General features: G+C 48.1%; 1 protein-coding gene across 2 annotated transcripts in view; it reads right to left on the bottom strand.

The window, feature by feature from the left end:
• Positions 1-23,729, bottom strand: part of LOC147748313 (coagulation factor XI-like) — a 372,640-nt gene that overhangs the window by 3,720 nt on the left and 345,191 nt on the right. For both annotated transcript variants that reach the window (XM_086936406.1, XM_086936407.1), the window contains exon 10: positions 5,270-5,382. In XM_086936406.1, the coding sequence (XP_086792532.1) occupies positions 5,270-5,382 (113 nt within the window). The remainder of the gene's footprint in view (positions 1-5,269; positions 5,383-23,729) is intronic.

Here is a 23,729-nt window from a genome sequence, read left to right as displayed (position 1 = left end):
CCATATGCCCTGTCCCTGCCTGGAGATGACCTATGCATCATGCCCTGGGAAACACCTCCTACTGACCCCTGGAACACTCAGCTACATTCACCCGGACCCCGACACGGACTTCAATTTCATCACTGCTGGCCAATTACACAGCAATCCTGCTGCGGATTACACCCTCCCACTTCCTAATCCCTTCTCAATCCCCAAAGGACTATGGTTTGCCCACCACTGGGCTTCCATGTGATGTGGGCTTGGATGGCCATGTACAGCTCTAGCTCCATCAATCACCTGTATGTGAATTAAACAAAACATTCAGAATCACACAGATGTGCCATTACTATGTTCACTAATGTATGGCTGTATGGTTGGATGTAGGGACAATGATTGCACATGAAGGTACACCATGGTAACTGACATATATTCGCATGTGTATCCCTGAGACACATGGTAAATTGGATGACTGTGAAGGTGAGTACTAGCTGTGGCCCCATTGCACATCAACAACAGTCTCACAACCCCCCAATGTAGGCACAGGTCCATGTGTTGAATAGGGCTATGTGTGGAAGTGACCAAATCGGTAGCAGCCTTATAACCAATGGGGTTAACCCAGTATCCCTTATGAACCTGGGCAGCAAATCAATAATAACAACAAACGGTTCATATGGGTGCCACGTATTTCTTTCAATATCTCAATGACATTTCTGACATTTGATTAACACTTTAGCAATTAAGGCATTTCAACAAAAGATTCTTCATAAAAAACACTTTCTTAAGAAACAGAATCCAAACCATCTATATATTCATATTATATTTTATGAATTATAGTCATTCATGTATACTTCAATTATACAATTTACAAAAAGGCTGAAGGGTGAATAAACAGTGCAAAGTGACATAAAGTGCTCAGTGCTCACGGCGCAAGTGTGACCAACAGTTTATAAAAAAATATTTACAAGTGAAATGTAAAAGGACAAATTTAACAGGGCCTAGATTGTACAATATCCAACTGCATACCGCCTTAATCAATATTTAATACAGGGATTTGCCACTATAGGTCCAGTATGCTATACGTTGACGTTTCGACCCTCTGAAAGCGCCCTTTTTGGCGTCACGGCGGGTCTTCCTCAGGACTGTGTGGGACGGGGGGACAGCCTTATACCTTTATGCCCAGCCGGGCATCAGGTGGTTAAGGAACTGAAGAGATCAGCTCTGTCGGTATGACAGCAACTTCTGTCGCCAACGGTAACTTCACACAAGTTGCTTGCTTAATAGATCAAAGATCGCTCCTCTCTCAGTTTCAATCCGGTGCGCCAAACCAATGATGGTATAGTCCGTAAGTGTAATCCCATCCGACTTGGGAATTCCTTGGTTAAAAAACGGCAACAACACTCTCTCACCCAGTGGCGGCTAGTGAACTTTCTGATAGGCGGGGCGTAAAGGCCTGCACATAATGATCCAGAGTAAGTCCAAAGTCTCCGCCGGGACTAAGTTAAGGGTTGCATAGCAGGAAGGTTTCTCATGCAGCTCCGCGAGGCGCAACGGCGAGTGTTTATGCCACTGGTGTTAGGTAATAGCGCACAAAGGCATGCAAAACGTTATGTAAATTGTGCCTATGTGAAGCCTCAAATAAAAAAAATTTACTTACGGACCGGAGACCCCGTCCTGACTCCCGCCTTCCTTGTATTCAAGTCCTGCAGCACGTCATCACAGGAAGGCGGCGCTGCAGGCAGCCTCCCTCTCCACTGCCGCAGATTGATTGGTGTGGCCGGCTGCCTCAGGTGACGTAATTTTCTGTCGAATGCTGCTGCTGCAGCATACAGAGAACAGGGAGAGTTGAGGCCAGGGGGGAGTGGCTTGGGGGAGTGGCTTTCCCACTGTAGTTAATACTGTCTGTTTGGGCGGCCTCAGGCCGTCCAAACAGTCAGTATTAACAATAGTGGGCAAGCCACTCCCCCAAGCCACTCCCCCCTGCCCTCGAGTAAGCACCCAGTCACTCTAAACCAGGAAGTGCTCTGCTTTCTCGTCATGCAAGAAGGCAGAAACAAATCACAAATGGTAGTTATATAACTACCATTTGTTTCTGCCTTCTTGCACGGCAAGAAAGCAGGGGGGGCGGCGCCCAAACGCCCCCATGGAGGAATCGCCACTGCTCTCACCTCTATGCGGCGTTAAGGATACAGCGGTCCGAGTTACTATTTCCTCTCTTTTTCGGCGTTGCTCCTAATGTGGAGTCGCCGCGAGTTTAACGCCGCATAGAGTTGAGAGAGTGTTGTTGGTGTTTTTTAACCAAGGAATTCCCAAGTCGGATGGGATTACACTTACGGATGAGTCGGATAGCTTTGCGCTATGCGTGGTGTGGGAGTCATCCACATCAGCCATGGCATCTTGATCAGGCTGTTCCTGGTGTGTTCCGACCACAATCAGAGGTGCAGGGTACTCCCGTCTTCTGCATTGGGACAATGGAGCTTTCATCCCTGATGTTTGGCTGACTTCTACTTGCGTTTTCGGAATGTGATGTGTCTTTGGCACTGAGATTGGGACACAGCCTTGGGCTCATGGTGCACGGATGAAGATGCACACACACATGTTGACATGTGGAGCCAGGTGCCCTGCAAGGCCTTGCGCTGCTTGTGCAATTTCACTCCATCTCTCTTCCTCGCTCGCTCCCTCTCATTCCTTTCCGCATGGCACACCTTCTTCTCTTGGGTTTAGTGATCCAGGCTGTGTCCTACGGATTGCCCAGTGAGGACCCGCTAGGTCTCATCCGAATGGTTGTTTTGGCTTTTGTTTTGTATGTTGGTTTGTGTTGGTGATTGCATTGCTGTATGACTGAATCTCCATTTTCTGGCCATGCATGTATGTTGATGTTCCCCAGCTTATGCGACATCAGGCAGAATGTTTGTTTTGGAATTCGTGGTGTGCAGTTTCTTGGTCCGGGGTTGGGGGTGGGCCCGGGGGAAGGGGTTTTTGCAGACCTGGGTGTGGTGTCGGTGGGTTTTGTGGCTCTCATAGGTGTCAGTGCGGCATGTTCAGTTGCTCCATGGTATCTGTTTGTCTTGTGTGGATGTTGGCTGTGCTCCCTTTTGTGGTGCAGGCTGAGGTCCATCTTTACACTAGGTCAGAGCCAGTGTAAAATTCCTGCTGCTAACGTGCCTTACTGCGTGTTTTGTGTTCTTATTGCCGATCTGGCAGGTTGTTGTGAATCTTGAGGTGTGGTGTTGTCGCGGGTTTTGGCACGGGAACGCCTACTCTGCATCTCATTAGGGATAGTTGCAGGGGTTCTCTGTGGCGATGTTTTTTGCTGGTGCTATCGCGGGTAAACTGGTGCTGTGGGCTATTAGCACCGGCTTGTGAATGGTAGGGTAAATTTATCACAACTTTGGCTGCGATAAAGTGCCGTTAAATTGGCGATAGCTCCTTGTGAATAGGCCCCTTAGACCTTTGTTCGATATCTACTTTCACACTTTTTTCTACTATAAAGAACAATATATCTCACATTTTATAGGAAAAAATGCATTTGATAACCAAAATTTCAGGCATAAGTCAAAAAAAGAAAAATGTCATGTGAAACAAAATATGATTAAAATGATACCTTTGTCAGGCATGCCCAGAGACCCTTCGTTAGGCATCATCAACCCCACCCCAAACAGGGGTGAGGGAGATGAGCAGGGCAAGAGAACAGAGGACAAGAGAGGGGGTGGAAGTGGTGCTATTTTCTACCCCACCCCCAGCTATGCCTCAAACAAACACTAAGTTCAAGATGCTTGACTCCTTATGTCTTACTATATTGTTAAGTGCTGTGTCAGTTTTCACATTTCATTGTGGCAGTAAGTATCAGAGAAGGTGAAGATCAGGTGAAAACAGGGGCTTCAAAACGGGGCAGTGAAATCAACTGTTACTTTCAAAACTGAGACTAAAATTGGGTCAATCTTTCTGTAATATTTCCCATCCATAACCCCTGAAAATAAACAGCTGAGCCAATGATTTTAATAATGCCTATTGTCATGACCCAAGAACCCCTTCTAAGTCTTGTCATCCTCACCGGGCCCACCTGTTCTGAACTCACATACTTACCTGCAAGACACCTCAAAACAGATACACATCCTCGTGTGGGTAATCACCTCTTATCACCAAATGGTTACCCGTTCCCTTTCACAGCCCACTCTTCCAAATATTGAGAAATGGATATTAAGACCCCTGTGGGTTGTCTTTCTGCTGGAATTGTGCCAGGCCTCCTCCAACTGCTGTCTGCATACACTTGCTCTGTAGCCTCAAGAAGTCTCCCTTGGCATGCTGTGGCGGTGTGGTGCCCTGGAGCGAGGGACAAGCGGCTCGCAGATGAGTTTATTGTCAGCCTATTCATGCTACCCCAACTCATCTGATCCGGGCTTTCGTCCTTCCATGCAAAACACTGAGCAATGGGGAACACATCCGGATGTATGTAATTACATCGCATACCAATACCACGCGTGCCATTACAACGCGGGTATTACTACGCGCTGATATTGACGACATGCCATAACATTGCAACATTTTACCACAACTATGCTTTTACCAAGCATTCCATTACAATGCAAAGGCATGCGTGGTAACGCTATACTCATGGTAAAGGTTTGCAAGGTAAGTGACTCTACCCTACCCTACCCTACCCTAAACACTAATATAGTACCCCTGCACAACCCTCCCCCGACCCCCAGTCCTCTCCCTACAACAACACTACACTACCCTGCATGACCCTCAACACTACCCTAAAACAATACAGTACACAAAAACTACCCTAAAACACAACACTACACCAACACTACAACACTACCCTAAACCCTAAAACACTACACTGCACCAACACTACAACACTACCCTAAACCCTAGGAGAGGCGTAAGAGTAACACACCAAGGCGTAGGAGTGGCCCAACGAGGAGAAATACTTTTATTTCTCCTTGTTTTTTCCTCTTTCTTTGAGTGCTGCGGCACGCATAGAAAGAGGAAAATTCCATCAATTATTGTTTTTGTGCACAGAAACAATCATCCCCACAGCACCGGCACCCATGCGCCATGGCGCAAGTGTGTATTTGGTTGCACATAGCTGGCGTTTGTGCACTGGCGCAGGCGAGTATCAGAATGACAGGAATGCGCCGTAGCTTGTAGATACAGCTCATTCCTGCAGCAGCGCAGCAGGAAGGCCTGTTTTGCTGCAGTGTGTCAAAAGTTTGTAAATGAGGCCCTGAGTTTACATCCTGATGGCCCAGGTTGGTCATATCATACCCTGTCATGTCTGGTTTACCTGTAATGGCATCCTCCAATGGTGTTCTGGAAAACCCAGACACCGTGTCTTTGAGCTCCTTTATTTGGGGAGGCACCCGGAGTGCAATCATGCTCTTCAGATAACAATCTTTCCTGTGGTGAAAAAAAAAGAAATACGTTGATTAGATTTATAAATTAAATCGATAATGCCCATTTAGGAGAAGAGGCTAAAACTGGCTTTAAAATTCAATTACATAAATATGTTTTGTGCTGGGTTGTCACCGAGATTCATCACATAATTTACCATATTTGCACACATATATATCTTCATTCTCTGAATACTACTTTGTTTATTACTTAGTTTATCTTTATCATCTTTCTATTAGATTGGGATTGACACTCATACAGTGTTTACTTGAATTTCACTAATTACCCCTTATTTCATCATTCGGAACTCCAGACCACAGGAAATCTTTCCCACGCTTTTATGTAAGTGTGCCATGTTGGGATCTTGTATCGATATATGCCATTTATATTAACGATTTGTGGGACTTAAGAAAGGACTCTGATATTGCTCATTGTTTCCCATGAGTTTAGATTGTGATGGATGATTGACACTTTTGCTGTAAATCCTGTATTGCTCTCTGACATACACCGAGATATAAGGATTGACTTATAGATCGGTAGGTATATACATATATATATGAATATCTTTTTTGACGGTCCGTGAGGCATTAGTTTGCGGGTGCCGTCAGTGGTCGTGTTAATTCATTAGATTAAGTTGACATTTTTTTTCATCAATCAAGCACGTGCCCTCTGGATTTCAGTTCTACTTTCTACTGCGATGTTGGACCTGGGTGTCATTTGGGTGGTTTGAGCTCTCATTATGATCACTTGTCCTTGGACTAGAGGTATACTCTTCTTCGTTCTCTCTTCCTCACAAATCTCCTTCTTTCTCCTTTCCATCTTTTTTGTGTTCATGTTCCTGTACTTTTCCCCCCTGACTCACTAGGACTCCTATATCCAAATAGAGGGATTGTTTACTGCTAGCCTTCCCTCAAATTATGGGTTAAAGAGGGGAACATCAAATGTAAATCAAAGGTAGAAAATAACCTTATAAATATAGATACGGTGATTCTTGTTGCTGCACTAAATGATTGTAAAGTGTGTCCTTCTAGCTAGAACTTGTCTAGATGTCAAGCCGTCTGCTTCTGAATTGTATTTGACTTTAGAAAATCTGGTAAAAATGAAATAATGATTTTAGCGAAATTGTATATAGATTTGTAAATAGGTGGAATATTTCTATGATACTTTTTTGTATGTATGTATTCAATGTTTTGTCCTGTGGTGGTTGTTTATTATATATGTATGTTTGTATGTTTGTATTTAACAGCCCTAACGAAGTCCTAGACTGGGACGAAACGCGTTGGCTGTGCTGTTTTTTCTACCAAGTAATGGAATAAAAGAGATCAAAACTGAGGAGCCTCGCTTTCATTATCATTTGGAGTTGGACTTCTATCCATCTTAATTGTTGTAATGAGCTTTATGATGTGGCGCGCCCGTGCTTTTGTTTGATACATTGTACACATGTGCAGTGACAGCGATACATTGTAGACAAGAGCTCTATGGGGTCAGACATACATTGTACACATGTGCAGTGACAGCGATACATTGTAGACAGGAGCTCAGTGTTGACAGGTACACTGTAGAAAGGATCATAGCGGTGAAACAGGTTTACTGTATGTTGGACAGGCCACATGACGGGCTCGCCCCCTCCCCGCATGACAGAACCGGGACGTCAGCTCTCCAGGTGCCACCCACCGAAGCAACTCACACTCCGTCCCCTATGGGACTCCTACTCCCAGACATCTCTGTATCACGGGCCCGGGCCACCGTCAGCACCATTGCCCGGCCCGGCCGCCATCTTGGACACTGCACCACGAGGCCGCGTGGCCTCAGCCCGACCCCAACCCTGGGCCTGGCCAGGCCCCGACATCCCGGCACCACCATCCTCCCAGGAGGTGAACGGCCCACTTGGCAGGTCAATGGGAGAAAGAAGTGTCGATGGTTCTCCCCCGCCAGGTGCCGATCGCCCCCAGCCTCCCCGGGCGCTGGCTCCACCCCCCTGCTGGGTGTCTGGACTCCCTCATCCCGGACCTCCCGACCCCCAAGTGCGAGGGTCCGGACATCAAAGGCCGCCAGACCTATAACTGGGGCAGCTCCAGAGCAGGAAGGCAGTTGTATCCTGGAGTCGAGAGACACCGAGAAGAACTCATACTTGACGGACTGCTGGCGCTGCCGCAGCCCTACCTTGTGAACTGTCGTCCTGCCGCTGGCGCTGCCGCGGCCCTCTGCAACCTACATCCTCGTCGGGACCTGCTGGCGCTGCCGCGACCCGTTGTAACTACCATCTTCGTTGGGACCTGCTGGTGCTGCCGCGATCCGTTGTAATCACCGTCTTCGTTAGGACCGGCTGGCGCTGCCGAGATCCTTTGTATCTACCACCTTCATCGGGACCTGCTGGCGCTGCCGCGGCCCGTCCATCAAGAAACATCGAGCTCGAGGATTGTGAGCTACTCATCATCTCATCGCAACTACCAGTTTGGTAATAAGACTGTCCCGCTACCCCCTTTCCCATCCAAGAGACTAGAATCGAGGGGACCCCTGAGTCCAGACCTCCTTGTACCATTCTATCGTACTTCAAGATTGCTTATAAAGAACGTTAAATCTTATCCTTGTGTGGTGCCTATCTGTGGGGGGGAAGTTACTTGTCTGTACGATCGCTGGAGACGGCTCTCCCCGGAGACCTCTCCCCTTGTCCTCGGCCGACCCTCCAGGTCCCGTATAACATTGGTGGCCAGCGGCGCGATCCGAACCAACGCGTAATCGTACAGAAAGCAACTCACCCCACGACTAAACCACAATGCCGGCCCAGGAAAGCGGGTCTACAGAGAAATTCCAAATGGACAAGCTGGAGGAGTACAACCATCAAGAATTAAAACAATTTTGTATAGAACTGGGCATTGCTACCACCGGTCTGAGCACAAAAGATGACTTTAAACACGCCCTAGAATCATGGGCAGAGGTAAACACTGCTGGTCCCCGGGACCACCACAGCGAAGCCCCGGAAACGAACTCCGCTCCTTCCGAGGAAAGGAGAGCAGGTCTCTCCCGGGAAGAGATCCAAGAGCGAGAGAAAACCAGACTGCATGAATTGGAAATGGATGGAGAACTAAAACTAGCAGAACAAAAATTGAACCTAGAACACTTACGGCTCCGAGAAGAGCGGGAGGAAAAACAAAGACAAAGAGAGCTTGAAGAAAAAAGACTGGCATATGAACACGAGCGCAAACTAGCCGAAATAGAACTACGTAAGCAAGGCAAGGACCTGGGGGTGCCCGAGCGACCACGCACCCCAGGAACTTCAGAAGCAAAGGTCCACATTCCCAAAGATGTCGTCCGAGAGTTCTACCGAAACGACGACATACAGCAGTGGTTCAAGGCCTATGAGATCGCCATGTCCTCTCACCGGATCGATCGAAGTGACTGGGGAGCCGGTCTATGGGGGAGGTTCGTCAACGAAGGCCGTGATGCCCTGTTACAGCTCCCGGATCACCAAATGACGTCCTACGATCACATGAAGGCCGCCCTCCTCACTCGATATGGGCTGACACCCGAAATGTACCGCCAGAGGTTCCTCGACTGCACCCGAATCCCGGGTACCACTTGGGTGGAATATGTGAACTATTTCAGCTGAGCCCTCGAGGGATGGATCAAGGGGAGCAACGTAACGACCTACGAGCAGCTTTTTAACCTTGTTGTGTGGGAGCACCTCTCCAATAACTGCTTTGTCGAGCTCAGGCAGCACCTCCTCGACAGTAAAATGACTGATCCACGGCAGCTCGCCGCCGAGGCTGACCGGTGGGAGAGCACTCGAGTGGGCCGGGGTGGCCCGAACGAGCAGAATAGGAACAACCAAGGCCATCACCGTCCCCGAGGAGGAGGAGGAGGCCAGGGCCGGGGGAAAGACACCGTCCCAGCCGCTCCCGCTAACAGCACCCCGCCCCCGGCCAACAGGGGCAACCCCCCGATGCGCCCGGGGTTCAGAGCCAATGTCACGTGTCACCGATGCCAGTGAGTCGGTCACTACGCCAATGACCCGAACTGTCCACAGAACCAGACTCCGAGGCCCCGCCAGGTAGCGGCCGCCGCCCTCGGAGAAGAGCAAGTCTCTGAGGAACAGGAAGAGTACGAACACGAGCAACAAGAGTGGGAACCGGCCGCCATGGTCCTGGCGTGCCTGGGGGGGAGAGACATGGTCCCGCGGGCTCCCCTACCCGCCAACACTAGAAAGTATAGTCAATGGGTGAGCATAAATGGGCGCAAGGCCGAAGCCCTACGTGACACAGGGGCCAGTGTGATGGCCGTCCGCTGTCACCTGGTGACCCCCGAGCAAATAATACCGAACATTCTCTGCCCCGTCCGTTCAGCCGACAATTCAGAGAGCATGTGTCGGATGGCCTGCGTCCCCTTCGAGTGGGGAGGAGTATCCGGCATGCTGAAGGTGACGGTCCGCGATGATGCCCCCGTGGACTGTCTCCTGGGGAACGATCTCGAGAGTTCCCCATGGGCCGCCGTAGAAAGAAGAGAACACCTGGGGATGTTGGGCCTTCCGGACTGGGCGTGCGTAACCACCCGGTCCATGGCGGCCGGCGCCATCCCCTGACCAGAAGAACCCGAATGGCCAGCACCTCCTCCCCCGATCGCTCCAGTGGGGGACGCCGACACCGTCGACCCCCCAGAACAAACCCAAGAAGAACTCGCTCAGCCCCAGGATCTCCCAGACCTGGCTCAGTGGCGTCAAGAAGGGGGACCCACCCAGGAACAATTCCGTCAAGAGCAAAAGACATGTCCCTCTCTCGAGGGACTCCGACAACAAGCCTTCGCCCAGAGCACGGGAGACACCGCCGGGCCCCACTGGATCTATTGGGACAATGATCTATTGTACAGTGAACAGAGAATCGCCGAGTTGGGGGCCAGTCGAGTGTTAGTGGTGCCCCTCCGTTTTAGAGACTTCCTGCTGAACTTGGCCCACGATGTCCCCCTGGCCGGACACTTGGGTCAGGACAAAACCTACAACCGCCTGGTGACCCACTTTTACTGGCCCAAGATGAGAAATGACGTACTCAACCACTGCCGGTCTTGTCCCACTTGTCAGGCCAGCGGGAAGAGCGGCCGCAAACTCAAGGCGCCCCTGCAGCCCTTTCCTTTGGTTACCACCCCGTTCGAAAAAGTGGGAATAGACATTGTGGGGCCCCTGGACCCCCGAACAGCCCAAGGACATCGTTTCATTCTGGTACTGGTGGACCATGCCACCCGCTATCCTGAGGCCATCCCCCTTCGAACTGTAACCGCACCGGTGGTCGGCCGAGCCTTAATGGGGATCTTCTCCCGGGTGGGCTTCCCCCGGGAAGTCGACAGCGACAGAGGCACGAACTTCATTTCAAAATACATGAAATCCCTCTGGCAGCAGTGCGGGGTCACCTACCGATTCACAACCCCCTATCACCCACAGGGGAACGGACTGGTTGAGCGGTTCAACCGTACACTCAAGGGAATGATTATGGGGTTAGAAGAGCCCCTCCGCTGCCAGTGGGATGTGCTCCTCCCGTGCCTTCTCTTCGCCTACAGAGAAGTCCCTCAGAAGTCCCTCGGCTTCAGCCCCTTCGAGCTCTTGTACGGGCACCCTGTTCGAGGGCCCCTCAGCCTAGTCAAGGAAGGTTGGGAGATGGCCCCCCTGAAAACCCCTCCAGACGTCTACAAATACCTCCTGACCCTCCGCAATCAGACCAGGCGGTTCCGAGAAATCGCCAAAGCCAATCTTGAAGCCAGTCAGGAGGACATGAAGAAATGGTATGATCAGAACGCCTCCTCCATAGAGTTCGTACCTGGCCAGCAAGTATGGGTGATGTCCCCCACCGAACCTTGTGCCCTGCAAGATAAGTGGACGGGGCCCTTCAAGGTGGTCGAACGCAAGAGCCCCGTCACCTATCTCATTGACATGGAATCTTCCCGGAACCCCCTCCGGGTCCTCCACGCCAACAGACTCAAGCCTCACTTTGTGCGCTCGGAGCTCAGCCTATTGATGGCTACAGACAGTGGGACAGAAGAAGACTCCGAGCCCCTCCCTGACCTACTGAGGACACGTGAAAAGGATGGTTCGGTGGACGGGGTCCGGCTGTCAGATGCCCTAACCTCAGAGCAGCGCCAAGACTGTCGGGCTCTCCTGCTGCAGTTCGCAGCTCTCTTTTCCCTCACCCCAGGGGTCACCCCCTGGTGCCTGCACGACGTGGACACGGGGGACAGTCCCCCCATCAGACATCGGGCGTACCGCGTGCCAGATCGGGTATGTGCCTGCATCCAGGAAGAAGTCTCCAAGATGCTCACCCTCGGAGTCATCGAACCCTCGGACAGCCCCTGGGCCAGCCCAGTCGTACTGGTCCCCAAAGCTGATGCCCCCCGGCACCACCCCTGAGCTCCGATTCTGCGTTGACTATCGGGGCCTGAACGCTGTCACCCGGACCGATGCTCACCCCATTCCCCGAGCCGATGAACTGATCGACCGCATGGGGGCTGCGCGCTACCTCAGCATCTTCGACCTGACAGCGGGTTACTGGCAGATCGGCCTCACCCCCAGGGCGCAAGAACGGTCCGCTTTCTCCACCCCGGATGGCCACTACCATTTCAAAGTGATGCCATTCGGCATGAAAAATGCCCCAGCAACTTTTCAACGCCTAGTGAACCAGGTATTGGCGGGCCTCGAAGAATTCAGCTCCGCCTACCTGGACGATATCGCGGTTTACAGCCGCCACTGGTCAGATCACCTCCGCCACCTCCGAGAGGTCCTGCAGGCCCTCAAACAGGCCGGCCTCACAATCAAGGCTGCAAATGTCAGATTGGCCAGGGGTCCGTGACCTACCTAGGACACCAAGTGGGGAGCGGTCTGGTGGCCCCCTTCCAACTCAAGATCGCTGCCATCCAATCCTGGCAACCGCCCGTAACGCAAACCGAGGTCCGGGCCTTCCTGGGGCTCACCGGATACTACCGGCGGTTTGTGAAGGACTATGGCAGCATTGTGGGGCCCCTCACGGCCCTGACATCCAAGAACCAGCCAAAAAGAGTCGACTGGACTCCCGATTGTCAAGCGGCCCTCGAAAAGCTGAAGGTCGCCATGTGCACCGCCCCGGTACTCCAGGCTCCCGATACAGCCGGGAGTTCATCGTCCAGACTGATGCCTCCGACCATGGCATCGGAGCCGTCCTCTCCCAACTAAACACCGAGGGAGTCGACCAACCAGTGGCCTTCATCAGTCGACGGTTGTTGGCCCGGGAACAGCGCTGGAGCACCATCGAGAGGGAGGCCTTCGCTGTGGTATGGGCCCTCAAGAAGCTCCGGCCCTACCTCTTCGGTACCCACTTCCGGGTGCAAACAGATCACCGCCCCCTGCAATGGCTGATGCAGATGCGGGGGGAGAATCCCAAGCTCCTGCGATGGTCCATCTCCCTGCAAGGGATGGACTTCACGGTGGAACACCGCCCCGGCCAGGAGCACGCCAACGCGGATGGCCTGTCACGATTTTTCCGCCTCGACGAGGAGAGTCCCCAAGAAGATGGGTGACTCTCCCCGCCTTCAGCTGGGGGGGACGCATGTTGGACAGGCCACATGACCTGCTTGCCCCCTCCCCGCATGACAGAGCCGGGACGTCAGCTCTCCAGGTGCCACCCACCCAAGCAACTCACACTCCGTCCCCTACGGGACTCCTACTCCCAGACATCTCTGTATCACGGGCCCGGGCCACCGTCAGCACCATTGCCCGGCTCGGCCGCCACCTTGGACACTGCACCACGAGGCCACGTGGCCTCAGCCCGACCCCAACCCTGGGCCTGGCCAGGCCCCAGTAAAGTAGAGTTTACTCCCAAAAGTGAATTTACTTTTGTGTCTAAATTTTCCACTTCAGCCAATCAAGTCAAACAAATTATACTTAAAAGATGGGAAATACTACAAAATGAAAGTGATTTTAATGGCATTTTTCTGGAAAAACCCATATTTGCCTATACCAGAGGTCGCAATTTGATGGACATATTGAGGTCACCCAGAAATTTACAAACACATATTGAGTACAAAGGCACCATGAAATGTCAGAATTGTATACATTGCAATAATATCATCACGGGTAATACTCTAACTCACCCAATGACAGGCAAAAAAATTCAACTGAAACATACATCAGACTGCAATACTATCAATGTAGTCTATTGTCTCAAATGTCCATGCGGGAAACTATATGTGGGGAAAACAGAGCGGAAATTCAAAATAAGGCTCACTGAACACAAAAGTAATATTCGAGCCACTAATAAAAGTACCCCTATAGCGATGCATTGGGATGACAGCCACCATAACATAGCACAATTACGTGCTCAGATAATTGAGGTGGTTCAGAAAAAGGAAGGCCAAGACAATTCTGCCAGATTACTACAGAGGGAAATTCACTGGATTGATTTGTTATGCACATGTATTCCAAATGGTCTCAATGATCGTGTTGATCTAGGATGCTTCCTATGAGCCATGCAATATTTTCTTCTACAGTTAGGTCTTTTATCTTCCTGTCCATACTGCATATCTCAATAAGTTCTTCACATTAATGTAATATCTTCTGTTCATAAAACAACGTGCAGTTCTTCACACAACTTAGAGACAGGCCCAGTCTATTAGGAGTTTTAGATATTATATCAGCTTTGTTATTTGGTTTAGGACATGCTTGTATATTATGTTGCTCTTACACTTTCTATGATTTTTCCATGATTATATGTTAAGGGTCATTAGATCTACAACGTGAATATTACAGTTAAATACATATAACATCAACATGCTTCTAACAGTGTGAGACAATGATCAGTCCATGGCGCTTTTGCGCATCACATGCACAAATAAGGAAAGCAGGTTGTGTTGTAATTGACTAATTGTATTGTCATCATATACGTGGTTGTGTAACAAGGATAATCATATGAACGGTACTGCTCATAATGTGTATAACTGTATATCTGTTCTGTGTTATCTTTAACGGTATCTTTGACATACATTAGCACATTTAATTAGCATATTTGTTTTGGGTGTTTTTAAGCCCGCATTAATGATACACACTAGTACATTGGAGGTAGCACATTGCAGGTTGATTACCCAACTCGTACAAAGTAGTATATCGTAGCACACACGCCTGTGCTTTTTCTTGACATTTACGTGAGTTATAGAAACTCGGACAACACGGGTATCTAGAATAACACACTGTGTACATTTTTTCTCTTATCCACATTTTTTCTCTTATCCAGATTTATCTCCGTAAGCAATTATCTTCTCCACTGTTCCAAGTTAGGGAGATCCCGGCATGGATGTAGCATAAAGATCAGGGTAGTCACTTGTTATTTTCAAACCCAGCCTCACTCGACAGTGTATCGGGATAGAACTACGTATCCCAGTAGCACCAGCAATCATTCAAGCAATGGAACTCTTTATAAGCTGTATGGTAACCCTTCGCGGGTAACTGCAATTTTCAATTGGAGTCCACAAGAACATAGAAGAGCGTCTAAAAAAAGAGTCGAAGGTATTTGTCCCATGCGTAGCGTTCCTATCCCATGCAGCGTTTTATTCACGATACCAAAATCCCCGTTACAACAGTTTTTCTTATTTTATTTAGCGGGTTTCGTTTCCAATATACTTCAAAGCAGTTATTCATGACTGAACCTACTGTTCACGGTGCGTTTTTGAGTCCATAAGCCGAAGTTAGGAGTCAGGAGGAGTATTGACCATAAATTAAGGTAAATGCGGCTCTTGCACCATATCAATAATTTTGTAGCTCAAGCTTTATTTTTATAGCGGTATTTCAAATCCGAGCATTAAAGCTTTTCCTTGTTTCTTGTTCAGTGGTTCTCGTTTCTCCGAAACCGAGGAGCTAATACCGCCCTTAAACGCAACCGTCCTTGGTGTGTCTTCACATCAAGTCTCCTCTGCTTAAGGTATGCACGCAGCAATGATAGTCTGCCACAGATATCTGTTTCTGTGCATAAGTTAGCGTTACTTAATAGGGACACTTTTTGTCATGTTTTTTCAGCATTTACCTATGAGCAGCTCTTTAGAAACCATTTCTTACCGTTCTTGCAGTCACTGCTTCAGCTATTCTCGGGACAGTACCCCAGCAATAGGTATGTTCAGTAATGAATTTATATGGAATGTGTAGCACTTTGGAGGTTAACCATATATTCCACCTTTTAATATAATATTTGGTTTCTTGCATACAGCTATGTTTTGATAATCACATTGTGCCGTGCAATATTCCACATCATACACTTTTGTATGCCACAGGAATCAATCCTTTTACATTCTTTGACAGTCAGGTGCAATTCATTTACCCAAAACAAAACCGTTCTCCCACAGGGTTCTGATATTTGAAAGCTAACCCAGCAGCAGTGTACCATATTTTTTGATATTCATTTTATACCGAATCATAACTATAGCGTTTACAGATCATCAATCTGCACAACATATCGTTCTCTGTGTATCTTTCAATGTCATATACCTGTCTAGGTTTGATATGTACATCAGTACCACATGAGCATGATATAATAGGGGTTTTTCATGTTTTTTAAATCGGATAAGATAAGAATTACAGATGTCTTTGTTTTTCACTTGTAACATGGCTCATGTTCTTGATAGATTAGGTGTACATCTGGTTAATTGGACTGGTCGTTTGTATTATGAATGTAGTATTTCACAGAAGGTTTGAAGTTATCTATATATGATGTGATGTGCTTTATGAGTTATTCCTTGCTATGCAGTACAAGTCTTCTAAAAACATAGACTTAGGTTTTAATCTATTTCTAATAGTATAATGATGAATACCATCTACCTCATTGTCTCCCCTTTAGTGATCTTTATTTTATTTTTCAAATATCGTATATATAGCTGTATATATTCATTCTGTATTGATTAGTTTCTTTGTATGTTCTAGGATTTCGCCCCTGAGGAAGGGTACCTCCGGGTCCCGAAATGCATTGGGCTTCGATTCAGAAGATTATTAATCTAAATCATCATTTGTATCATTAATGATTTATGTATTTGAAAACGTTGAGAAACATGCAATAATAATATAGGTTGTTCACCATGTTATATTTGATGTAAATAGAGGATGATTTCTCTTGACAACCGAGGGATAAACTTCAAAATACATGATTAGAATGTATCAAAGTATGCATGTTGTCTTGTAGTTCTATGAATTAAATAATAGAACAAGAAACTATATGGTATCCATTGAGTATTGATTAATTGAAAGTAGTTGTTATTAAATTGTTTGAAATAGGAGTTTTCCTAGCAGGAACAGTGCGCACTACAAGTAGGTTTCTCCTACTTATTTGTACCTGGCCAGGCCCCGACATCCCGGCACCACCATCCTCCCAGGAGGTGAACGGCCCACTTGGCAGGTCAATGGGAGAAAGAAGTGTCGATGGTTCTCCCCCGCCAGGTGCCGATCGCCCCCAGCCTCCCCGGGCGCTGGCTCCACCCCCCTGCTGGGTGTCTGGACTCCCTCATCCCGGACCTCCCGACCCCCAAGTGCGAGGGTCCGGACATCAAAGGCCGCCAGACCTATAACTGGGGCAGCTCCAGAGCAGGAAGGCAGTTGTATCCTGGAGTCGAGAGACACCGAGAAGAACTCATCCTTGACGGACTGCTGGCGCTGCCGCAGCCCTACCTTGTGAACTGTCGTCCTGCCGCTGGCGCTGCCGCGGCCCTCTGCAACCTACATCCTCGTCGGGACCTGCTGGCGCTGCCGCGAACCGTTGTAACTACCATCTTCGTTGGGACCTGCTGGCGCTGCCGCGATCCGTTGTAATCACCGTCTTCGTTAGGACCGGCTGGCGCTGCCGAGATCCTTTGTATCTACCACCTTCATCGGGACCTGCTGGCGCTGCCGCGGCCCGTCCCTCAAGAAACACCGAGCTCGAGGATTGTGAGCTACTCATCATCTCATCGCAACTACCAGTTTGGTAATAAGACTGTCCCGCTACCCCCTTTCCCATCCAAGAGACTAGAATCGAGGGGACCCCTGAGTCCAGACCTCCTTGTACCATTCTACCGTACTTCAAGATTGCTTATAAAGAACGTTAAATCTTATCCTTGTGTGGTGCCTATCTGTGGGGGGGAAGTTACTTGTCTGTACGATCGCTGGAGACGGCTCTCCCCGGAGACCTCTCCCCTTGTCCTCGGCCGACCCTCCAGGCCCCGTCTAACACTGTAGAGACACGTCTGTCCCAGGACAGACATCTATGCACTGTACACAGATGAAGAGATAGGGATACATTGTAGACTGGGGCACAACAGTAAGTAGGACACACTGGAGACAAGCACAGAGATGCTCTTTGGGCAGTAGTGCAACAGTGGCAGAGCTTCAGCATAGACTCAAGTTCCAGCAGTGACAGAGACCACCCGTGCACAGGTGCTTAGCAGTGACAGAGACCACTCGTGCACAGGTGCTAAGCAGTGACAGAGACCACCCGTGCACAGGTGCTCAACAGTGACCGAGACCACTCGTGCACAGGTGCTCAGCAGTGACCGAGACCACCCGTGCACAGGTGATCAGCAATGACTGAGACCATCCGTGCACAGGTGCTCAGCAGTGACAGAGACCACCCGCACACAGGTGATCAGCAATGACAGAGACCACCCGTGCACATGTGCTCAGCAGTGACAGAGACCACCCGTGCATAGGTGCTCAGCAGTGACAGAGACCACTCATGCACAGGTGCTCAGCAGTGACAGAGACCACCCGTGCACATGTGCTCAGCAGTGACAGAGACCACCCGTGCACATGTGCTCAGCAGTGACAGAGACCACCCGTGCACATGTGCTCAGCAGTGACAGAGACCACCCGTGCACATGTGCTCAGCAGTGACAGAGACCACCTGTGCACAGGCGCTCAGCAGTGAGATACTCCATGCACAGGTGCTCAACAGTGATAGAGACCTCCCATGCACAGGTGCTCAGCAGAGACAGAGGCCACTCACGCACAGGTGCTCAGCAGTGACAGAGACCACCCATGCACAGGTGCTCTGCAGTGACAGAGACCTCCTGTGCACAGGTGCTCAGCAGTGAGATATTCCATGCACAGGTGCTCAGCAGTGAGATATTCCATGCACAGGTGCTCTTCCAACTCCTCAGGGAGCGCAGAGCAAAGCAAGATCGACTAGTGTGATCCCATCTTCTACAAAGAGGAAGAACGCAGTATTCACACTCCAATTGACAAAACATCAGAGGCACCTAAAATGAGACACTTAACCTGATTTCTCGTTCAGAGCAAGATCTCTTCCTTTTTAAGGTGGATGAAATGTAATTTTCTCAATCCACAGAACATGTTTCTAGAAGTCTAGCAACCCCAAGCACTTCCTGTCCTAAGGGCTAATGGAGGAAGTAGTTTCAGTGTCCTGCACTTGGCTCCCAGCACACTAGGGTGTTCAATAACTCCCCAGGGTTTAAGTAGGTCGGCCAACTCACTTGTAAATAAATGTAATAAAGCTATTTCTGCCATGACAAGCATAACTGAGGAATCCATGCCCCAGCAGTATCTTTATGTTATGTAAACTGAAGGCTACAGTGGGAATTGAACCTTTTTATCTGCTAACATAACTCCGACACAAGCCACTTGTGAGAAAGTGGCTTGTTGGTTGACTGGTGTGAGCCCTGGTCAAGCAATAGCCACAATCCATTGCAGTGTAAACCACAAAAAGTCACTACATTAAGCTTGCTTATTCCTAGATACCTTAACATAAAATGCAGTCAGGCTTAATTTATGGGCTATGTGTAAAGCGTTTATGCAGCACACAGTGATAAAGTAAAAACAAAACATAAATACATTTTAATGAATTATTTGACATCAAAACAACAAAATCCAATCAATAGATCTAGAGTTAAGAATTTTGAAAGGTTTTAGTAAAAACTAGTGTCTTAAAGATAGACACCCCAATCGCAGACATCTAGTCACACAAAGATCAAAGTGCCAACTGCTAACATCTAGTCAGGCAAAGTTGAAAAATGTGGTCAACCATGATGAAGAATAATTCACATACAAGATGTAGATTAGGCCTGGTCAGCGCTTACCTTTTGATAAAAAGTGTCTTAGAATATAAAGTCTAGGAGGGCAGGGCTGCAGGAGCAGTTCATGGGGGAGCATCGTCGATGCTGAATGGCCTTTGGTTGAAATCATTGTGACGGTTTCTACGTTCATAATAGTCGCCGAAATGGAAGTCGAAAATCTCCATCAGGACGAGGCAAAAGGCTATAGCTAAAGTCACTTTCATGAGGTTGGATACCTATTCGATGAAGACTAGTGGAAAAGGATTTGCTGCTGTGGAGAAGAATGTCATGGGAGAAGGCCAAAGTCAATCTCCCTGGTGATGCACCTCAGGCAGACAAGCGAGCAGGTTGGTCCCTGGTTGCCTCTTGGTTCTCAGAGCAGTTTTTGGCCAAATTTTGTTTGTCGTCAGTTTTGGCATTTACCAATCTGGGCACCTTTAGCACCACAACCAGGACTCATGGGATACCTCTTGGGGGTTCAGTACTCACTCAGGCTGGGTCCAGGTGTGGATTTAAGATGGTTGGAACCTCTCATGTCCCCGTGGCTTTACACAGGAGGGCAGCAAACTAGTCTTTGTATTCACTCTGGTAGTCCTGGACGCAGGTGAAGATGTAGGACTCAACAGCAGGGCTAGTTTCTGCTGCTGTGCATGAAAAGACTTCCTTGCTGTGTGGAGCCTGCCTTGAGCCCTTAATCTGGCATGGGGCACAGCAGGTCACAGCAGCACGCAGTCCTCTATGAGTCTTTCCACAAGTCCAGTAGTGGACTGAACAGTGCCCTATTTTTATACCCATGGTGCCCTTCTTCTGGAAGGTAGATGACGTTTCTCGAAAGGTTCTTTGAAGTGAATGGAATGTCCTGACTCTCCTCTCCTGGATCCAAGCTGGCTGCAGTGACAATGCAGGGTCGTTTGGCCCTCTGTGTGATAGCGGAGCACAGGCTATTCAGTTGCAAATGGGCCTATGCTCAGCTTCACCCCTATCCCGCCAGTACATGGCCCATTGAGGTGCACCTAATCCCTCTATTGCATGACTGTCTGGGAAGAATTCACAAAGTCTAACTGTTAATTACACCTAGTCATGCTACCAATGACAGACTGCAGGCACAAAGGGCTTAGAGGAGGAAAATTACAACTTTTTAAAAGTGTCATTTTATAAATTGTAATGAGAAATCCAACTTTTCCATTAAAGATGGGTTGTCATTACAGTTTCATAGATACCACATTTGATGTGTCTACCTGCTAGCAATTGGAAATTATAGCTTGTTAAATGTAATAAGGAATCCATACTGTTCTCCTATATGAGGGGTAGACCTCACAGTATTGAAAAACAAATTTGAGAGTTTTTCACCACCAGGACATATCAAACTTAAAAGATCATGTCCAAACGTTTGATTACATCGCACCGTGCTGAGTTAATACCAAGTCGACTTGCAGGTGTTCAACTGCATTTAGCCTGGATATGTTTTGAGGTGCTACTTACGTGAGTCGCACAAAAAGTGCTGCAGACCCACTGGTAGCACCCCTTCACCCTCCCCACCCTTTCATTCTGTCTCCCACCCTCCCCTACCGCGTTCCCCCTTCTATACTTTGTCTACTTCCTCTGCCTCTATCCCCCCTCCCCTTAATCTCTTCCCTTGCCTGCTACGCAGCCTAGCCCCCTGTCCCTTATGCCCTTTAGCTAAGCACTCCTTCTCCCCTTGTTGGGGAAAGATCCAATTACTTATACTCTGGGGTCTCAGTGATCCCTCTGAGAGAGTCCACAGCGCCAAGGGATCCACTCACATTTGAGTTATGGTATTGCGCCCCTTGCTAAAGCACTCCATCTCCCCTTTTTGGGGAAGGATCCATTAGGTAGGCCTTGGAGTCTCAGAGACCCCTCTGAGAGAGTCTATTGCGTAAAGCAAGTCTCTCGCAAAAGAGTTGGGGAAATGATACCACTTCCCCTGAGATCACAGCTTACTGGACTTTGGACACTGCTATTACTCGTCTACCGGTTTGTGCCCCCGTCACCCTATCCCCCTTCGTTCATGCTGGGTCTCTCACCCTCCCCCTCCTCTTTCCCTCCTTCATTCGCTGTCTACTTCCCCTGCTCCTACCCCTCTCCAATGAATCTCTCCCCTTGCCAGCTTTTTCCCTTACACATATTGTCGTTATTGCTTCTGTCGGCCTAACATGTAACTATGTAGCTATGCTCTAATAACTGTGTAACCTTTGTGACGAAGTAACCTTTAACTATGGTCTGAGACTCATGGTCTGATACTCATGTGAAGTGCACTGATACCTCCAGGTCTAGCCAGCGCTATATAAAACCCTTCAAATAAAACAAATAAATAAAACTGGTAGAATTTTATTCATAGGCCCTGGATTTACGGTATACCACGTTAAAGGGGTTTATAACTTCATTAAATATGCCAATTAGGTATATGGCAATTAAACCATGCTTAGGGGAGGGAGCACAAGAACTATAGCACTAGTTAGCAGTGGTAAAGGGCACAGAGTCCTAAGGCCAACAAAACATATTTTAGTAAAAATTGAAGGTAAGTAGGCAAAATATTTGGGGGAAGTCCACCCTGAGGAAGACAGTTTTACCACACCCCAAAATGTAGAATTTCACCTGACCATTGAAGTTGTGCCGAACCTTCATGTTCCAGTTGATCATAGGTATCTGACCCACCACTTATACACCTCTCCTGGTCCCAGTAACCCCTTCCTGTTTGTAAGTGCACTAAAACAGCTAACCAGTGATCTGAGCGCTATTTGAAACACTTTCAATAACACAATACATTAAAGCCATCTAAGCTGATAACCTGAGTACCAGCAAGTTTGAACAAAAATAACATTAACTACCTAGAACTCCTTGAGGCTTCAAGTTCATCTCAAGATACTTTAAAAAATGTTAATATCCCTCTTTATTTATTTATTCATTTATTTATTTTGAAAGTTTTATAGAGCGCGAACAAGACCCTTGCGGATATCAGAGCGCTTTACAATCAGTGAGGGATAGTTATGCAACAAAATAGCAACAGGTAAATTGTGTATACATAGCACAATGTAAACAGTAAATAAGAGCAATAACAGATAAATCAAGTAAATAAAAGAAATATCAGTAGAGGTACTAGTAAACTCGTAGTTCATGGATATTTATGCAACAAAATAACAACAGGTAAATTGCGTATACATAGCACAATGTAAACAGTAAATCAAAACAATAACAGGTATATCGAGTATATAGAAGAGATATCGGTTGAGGTAATAGTGAACTCGTAGTTTCCTTAGATAGTGTTCATGTGAATTCATCCATGAGAATCACTTTTACTTCCTTTTTGAAAAGTGCCGTAGATGTGATAAGTCTGATTTCTGGGGGTATTGCGTTCCAGATCCTAGGAGCGATCCCTGAGAAGGATCGTTTATAAGTTTTCATCTTGTTGAATCTGTGTGGCATCAGTAATAGGTTTTCCGCACGTCTTTTGGATCTATTTCCACCCGAGATGGTCAGTTTCTGGGCGAGGTAGCTGGGTGCATTGTGGTGTATGGCTTTATGAGTCATGCAGGCAATTTTCTGGTGAATTCTGGCTTCCAATGGTAGCCAATTCAAGGCTTTTAAGTCAGGGGAGATGTGAGACCTTCTTTTCGAGCCTGTGATGAGTCTGGCTGCAGCATTAATGGAGGCTTTTGGTGGAGCTGTGGAGGCTTTGGGGATGCGACAGAGAGAGACGCTTCCATAGTCCACTCTGGAGATGACTAGAGCTTGAACTGCAGTCTTGAAATCGTTGAGTGGTAAGAAGGGTTTCAGCTTTCTCAGTGTATTAATCTGGAAATGTGCCCCCTTTGTAGCTTTGCTAATATGTTTATGCATGTTGAGGTTGCAATCCAGGGTTATACCCAGTGACTTAGCTGAGTCGATGATGGTTGGATGAACGTTAAATGCCATCAGGTGTTTGAACCAGTCATGCAAGAGGGGAATTTTGGAGGGTGGAGCTATAAGGAGGAATTCAGTTTTTAGTGCATTTAGCTTGAGATGCTTCTCAGCTAACCATGCCAGGTGTTCAGTGTATTGTTAAGCCGTATAATGTCCTCTGGTGTGTGTATCTTAAGGTACAGTTGTGTATCATCTGCGTACATGTGGAATTGTACGTTGGATGCTTGCAATAGAGCAGTGAGCGGTTCCATAAATAAATTAAACCGTGTTGGGGAAAGAGCGGACCCTTGTTGGACTCCCAAGGTTACTGGCACGGGTTTGGATAGGGAACTGTTGGCCTTGAATTTTTGAGTCTGTTTTTGAAGAAAGGAGGTAAACCAATTAAGCAGTGTCATACTCAT

The sequence above is a fragment of the Lissotriton vulgaris genome, chromosome 1_1, assembly GCF_964263255.1.
Source record: "Lissotriton vulgaris chromosome 1_1, aLisVul1.2, whole genome shotgun sequence".
Classification (NCBI taxonomy): domain Eukaryota; kingdom Metazoa; phylum Chordata; class Amphibia; order Caudata; family Salamandridae; genus Lissotriton; species Lissotriton vulgaris.
This window is presented reverse-complemented; position numbering and strand designations above follow the sequence as displayed.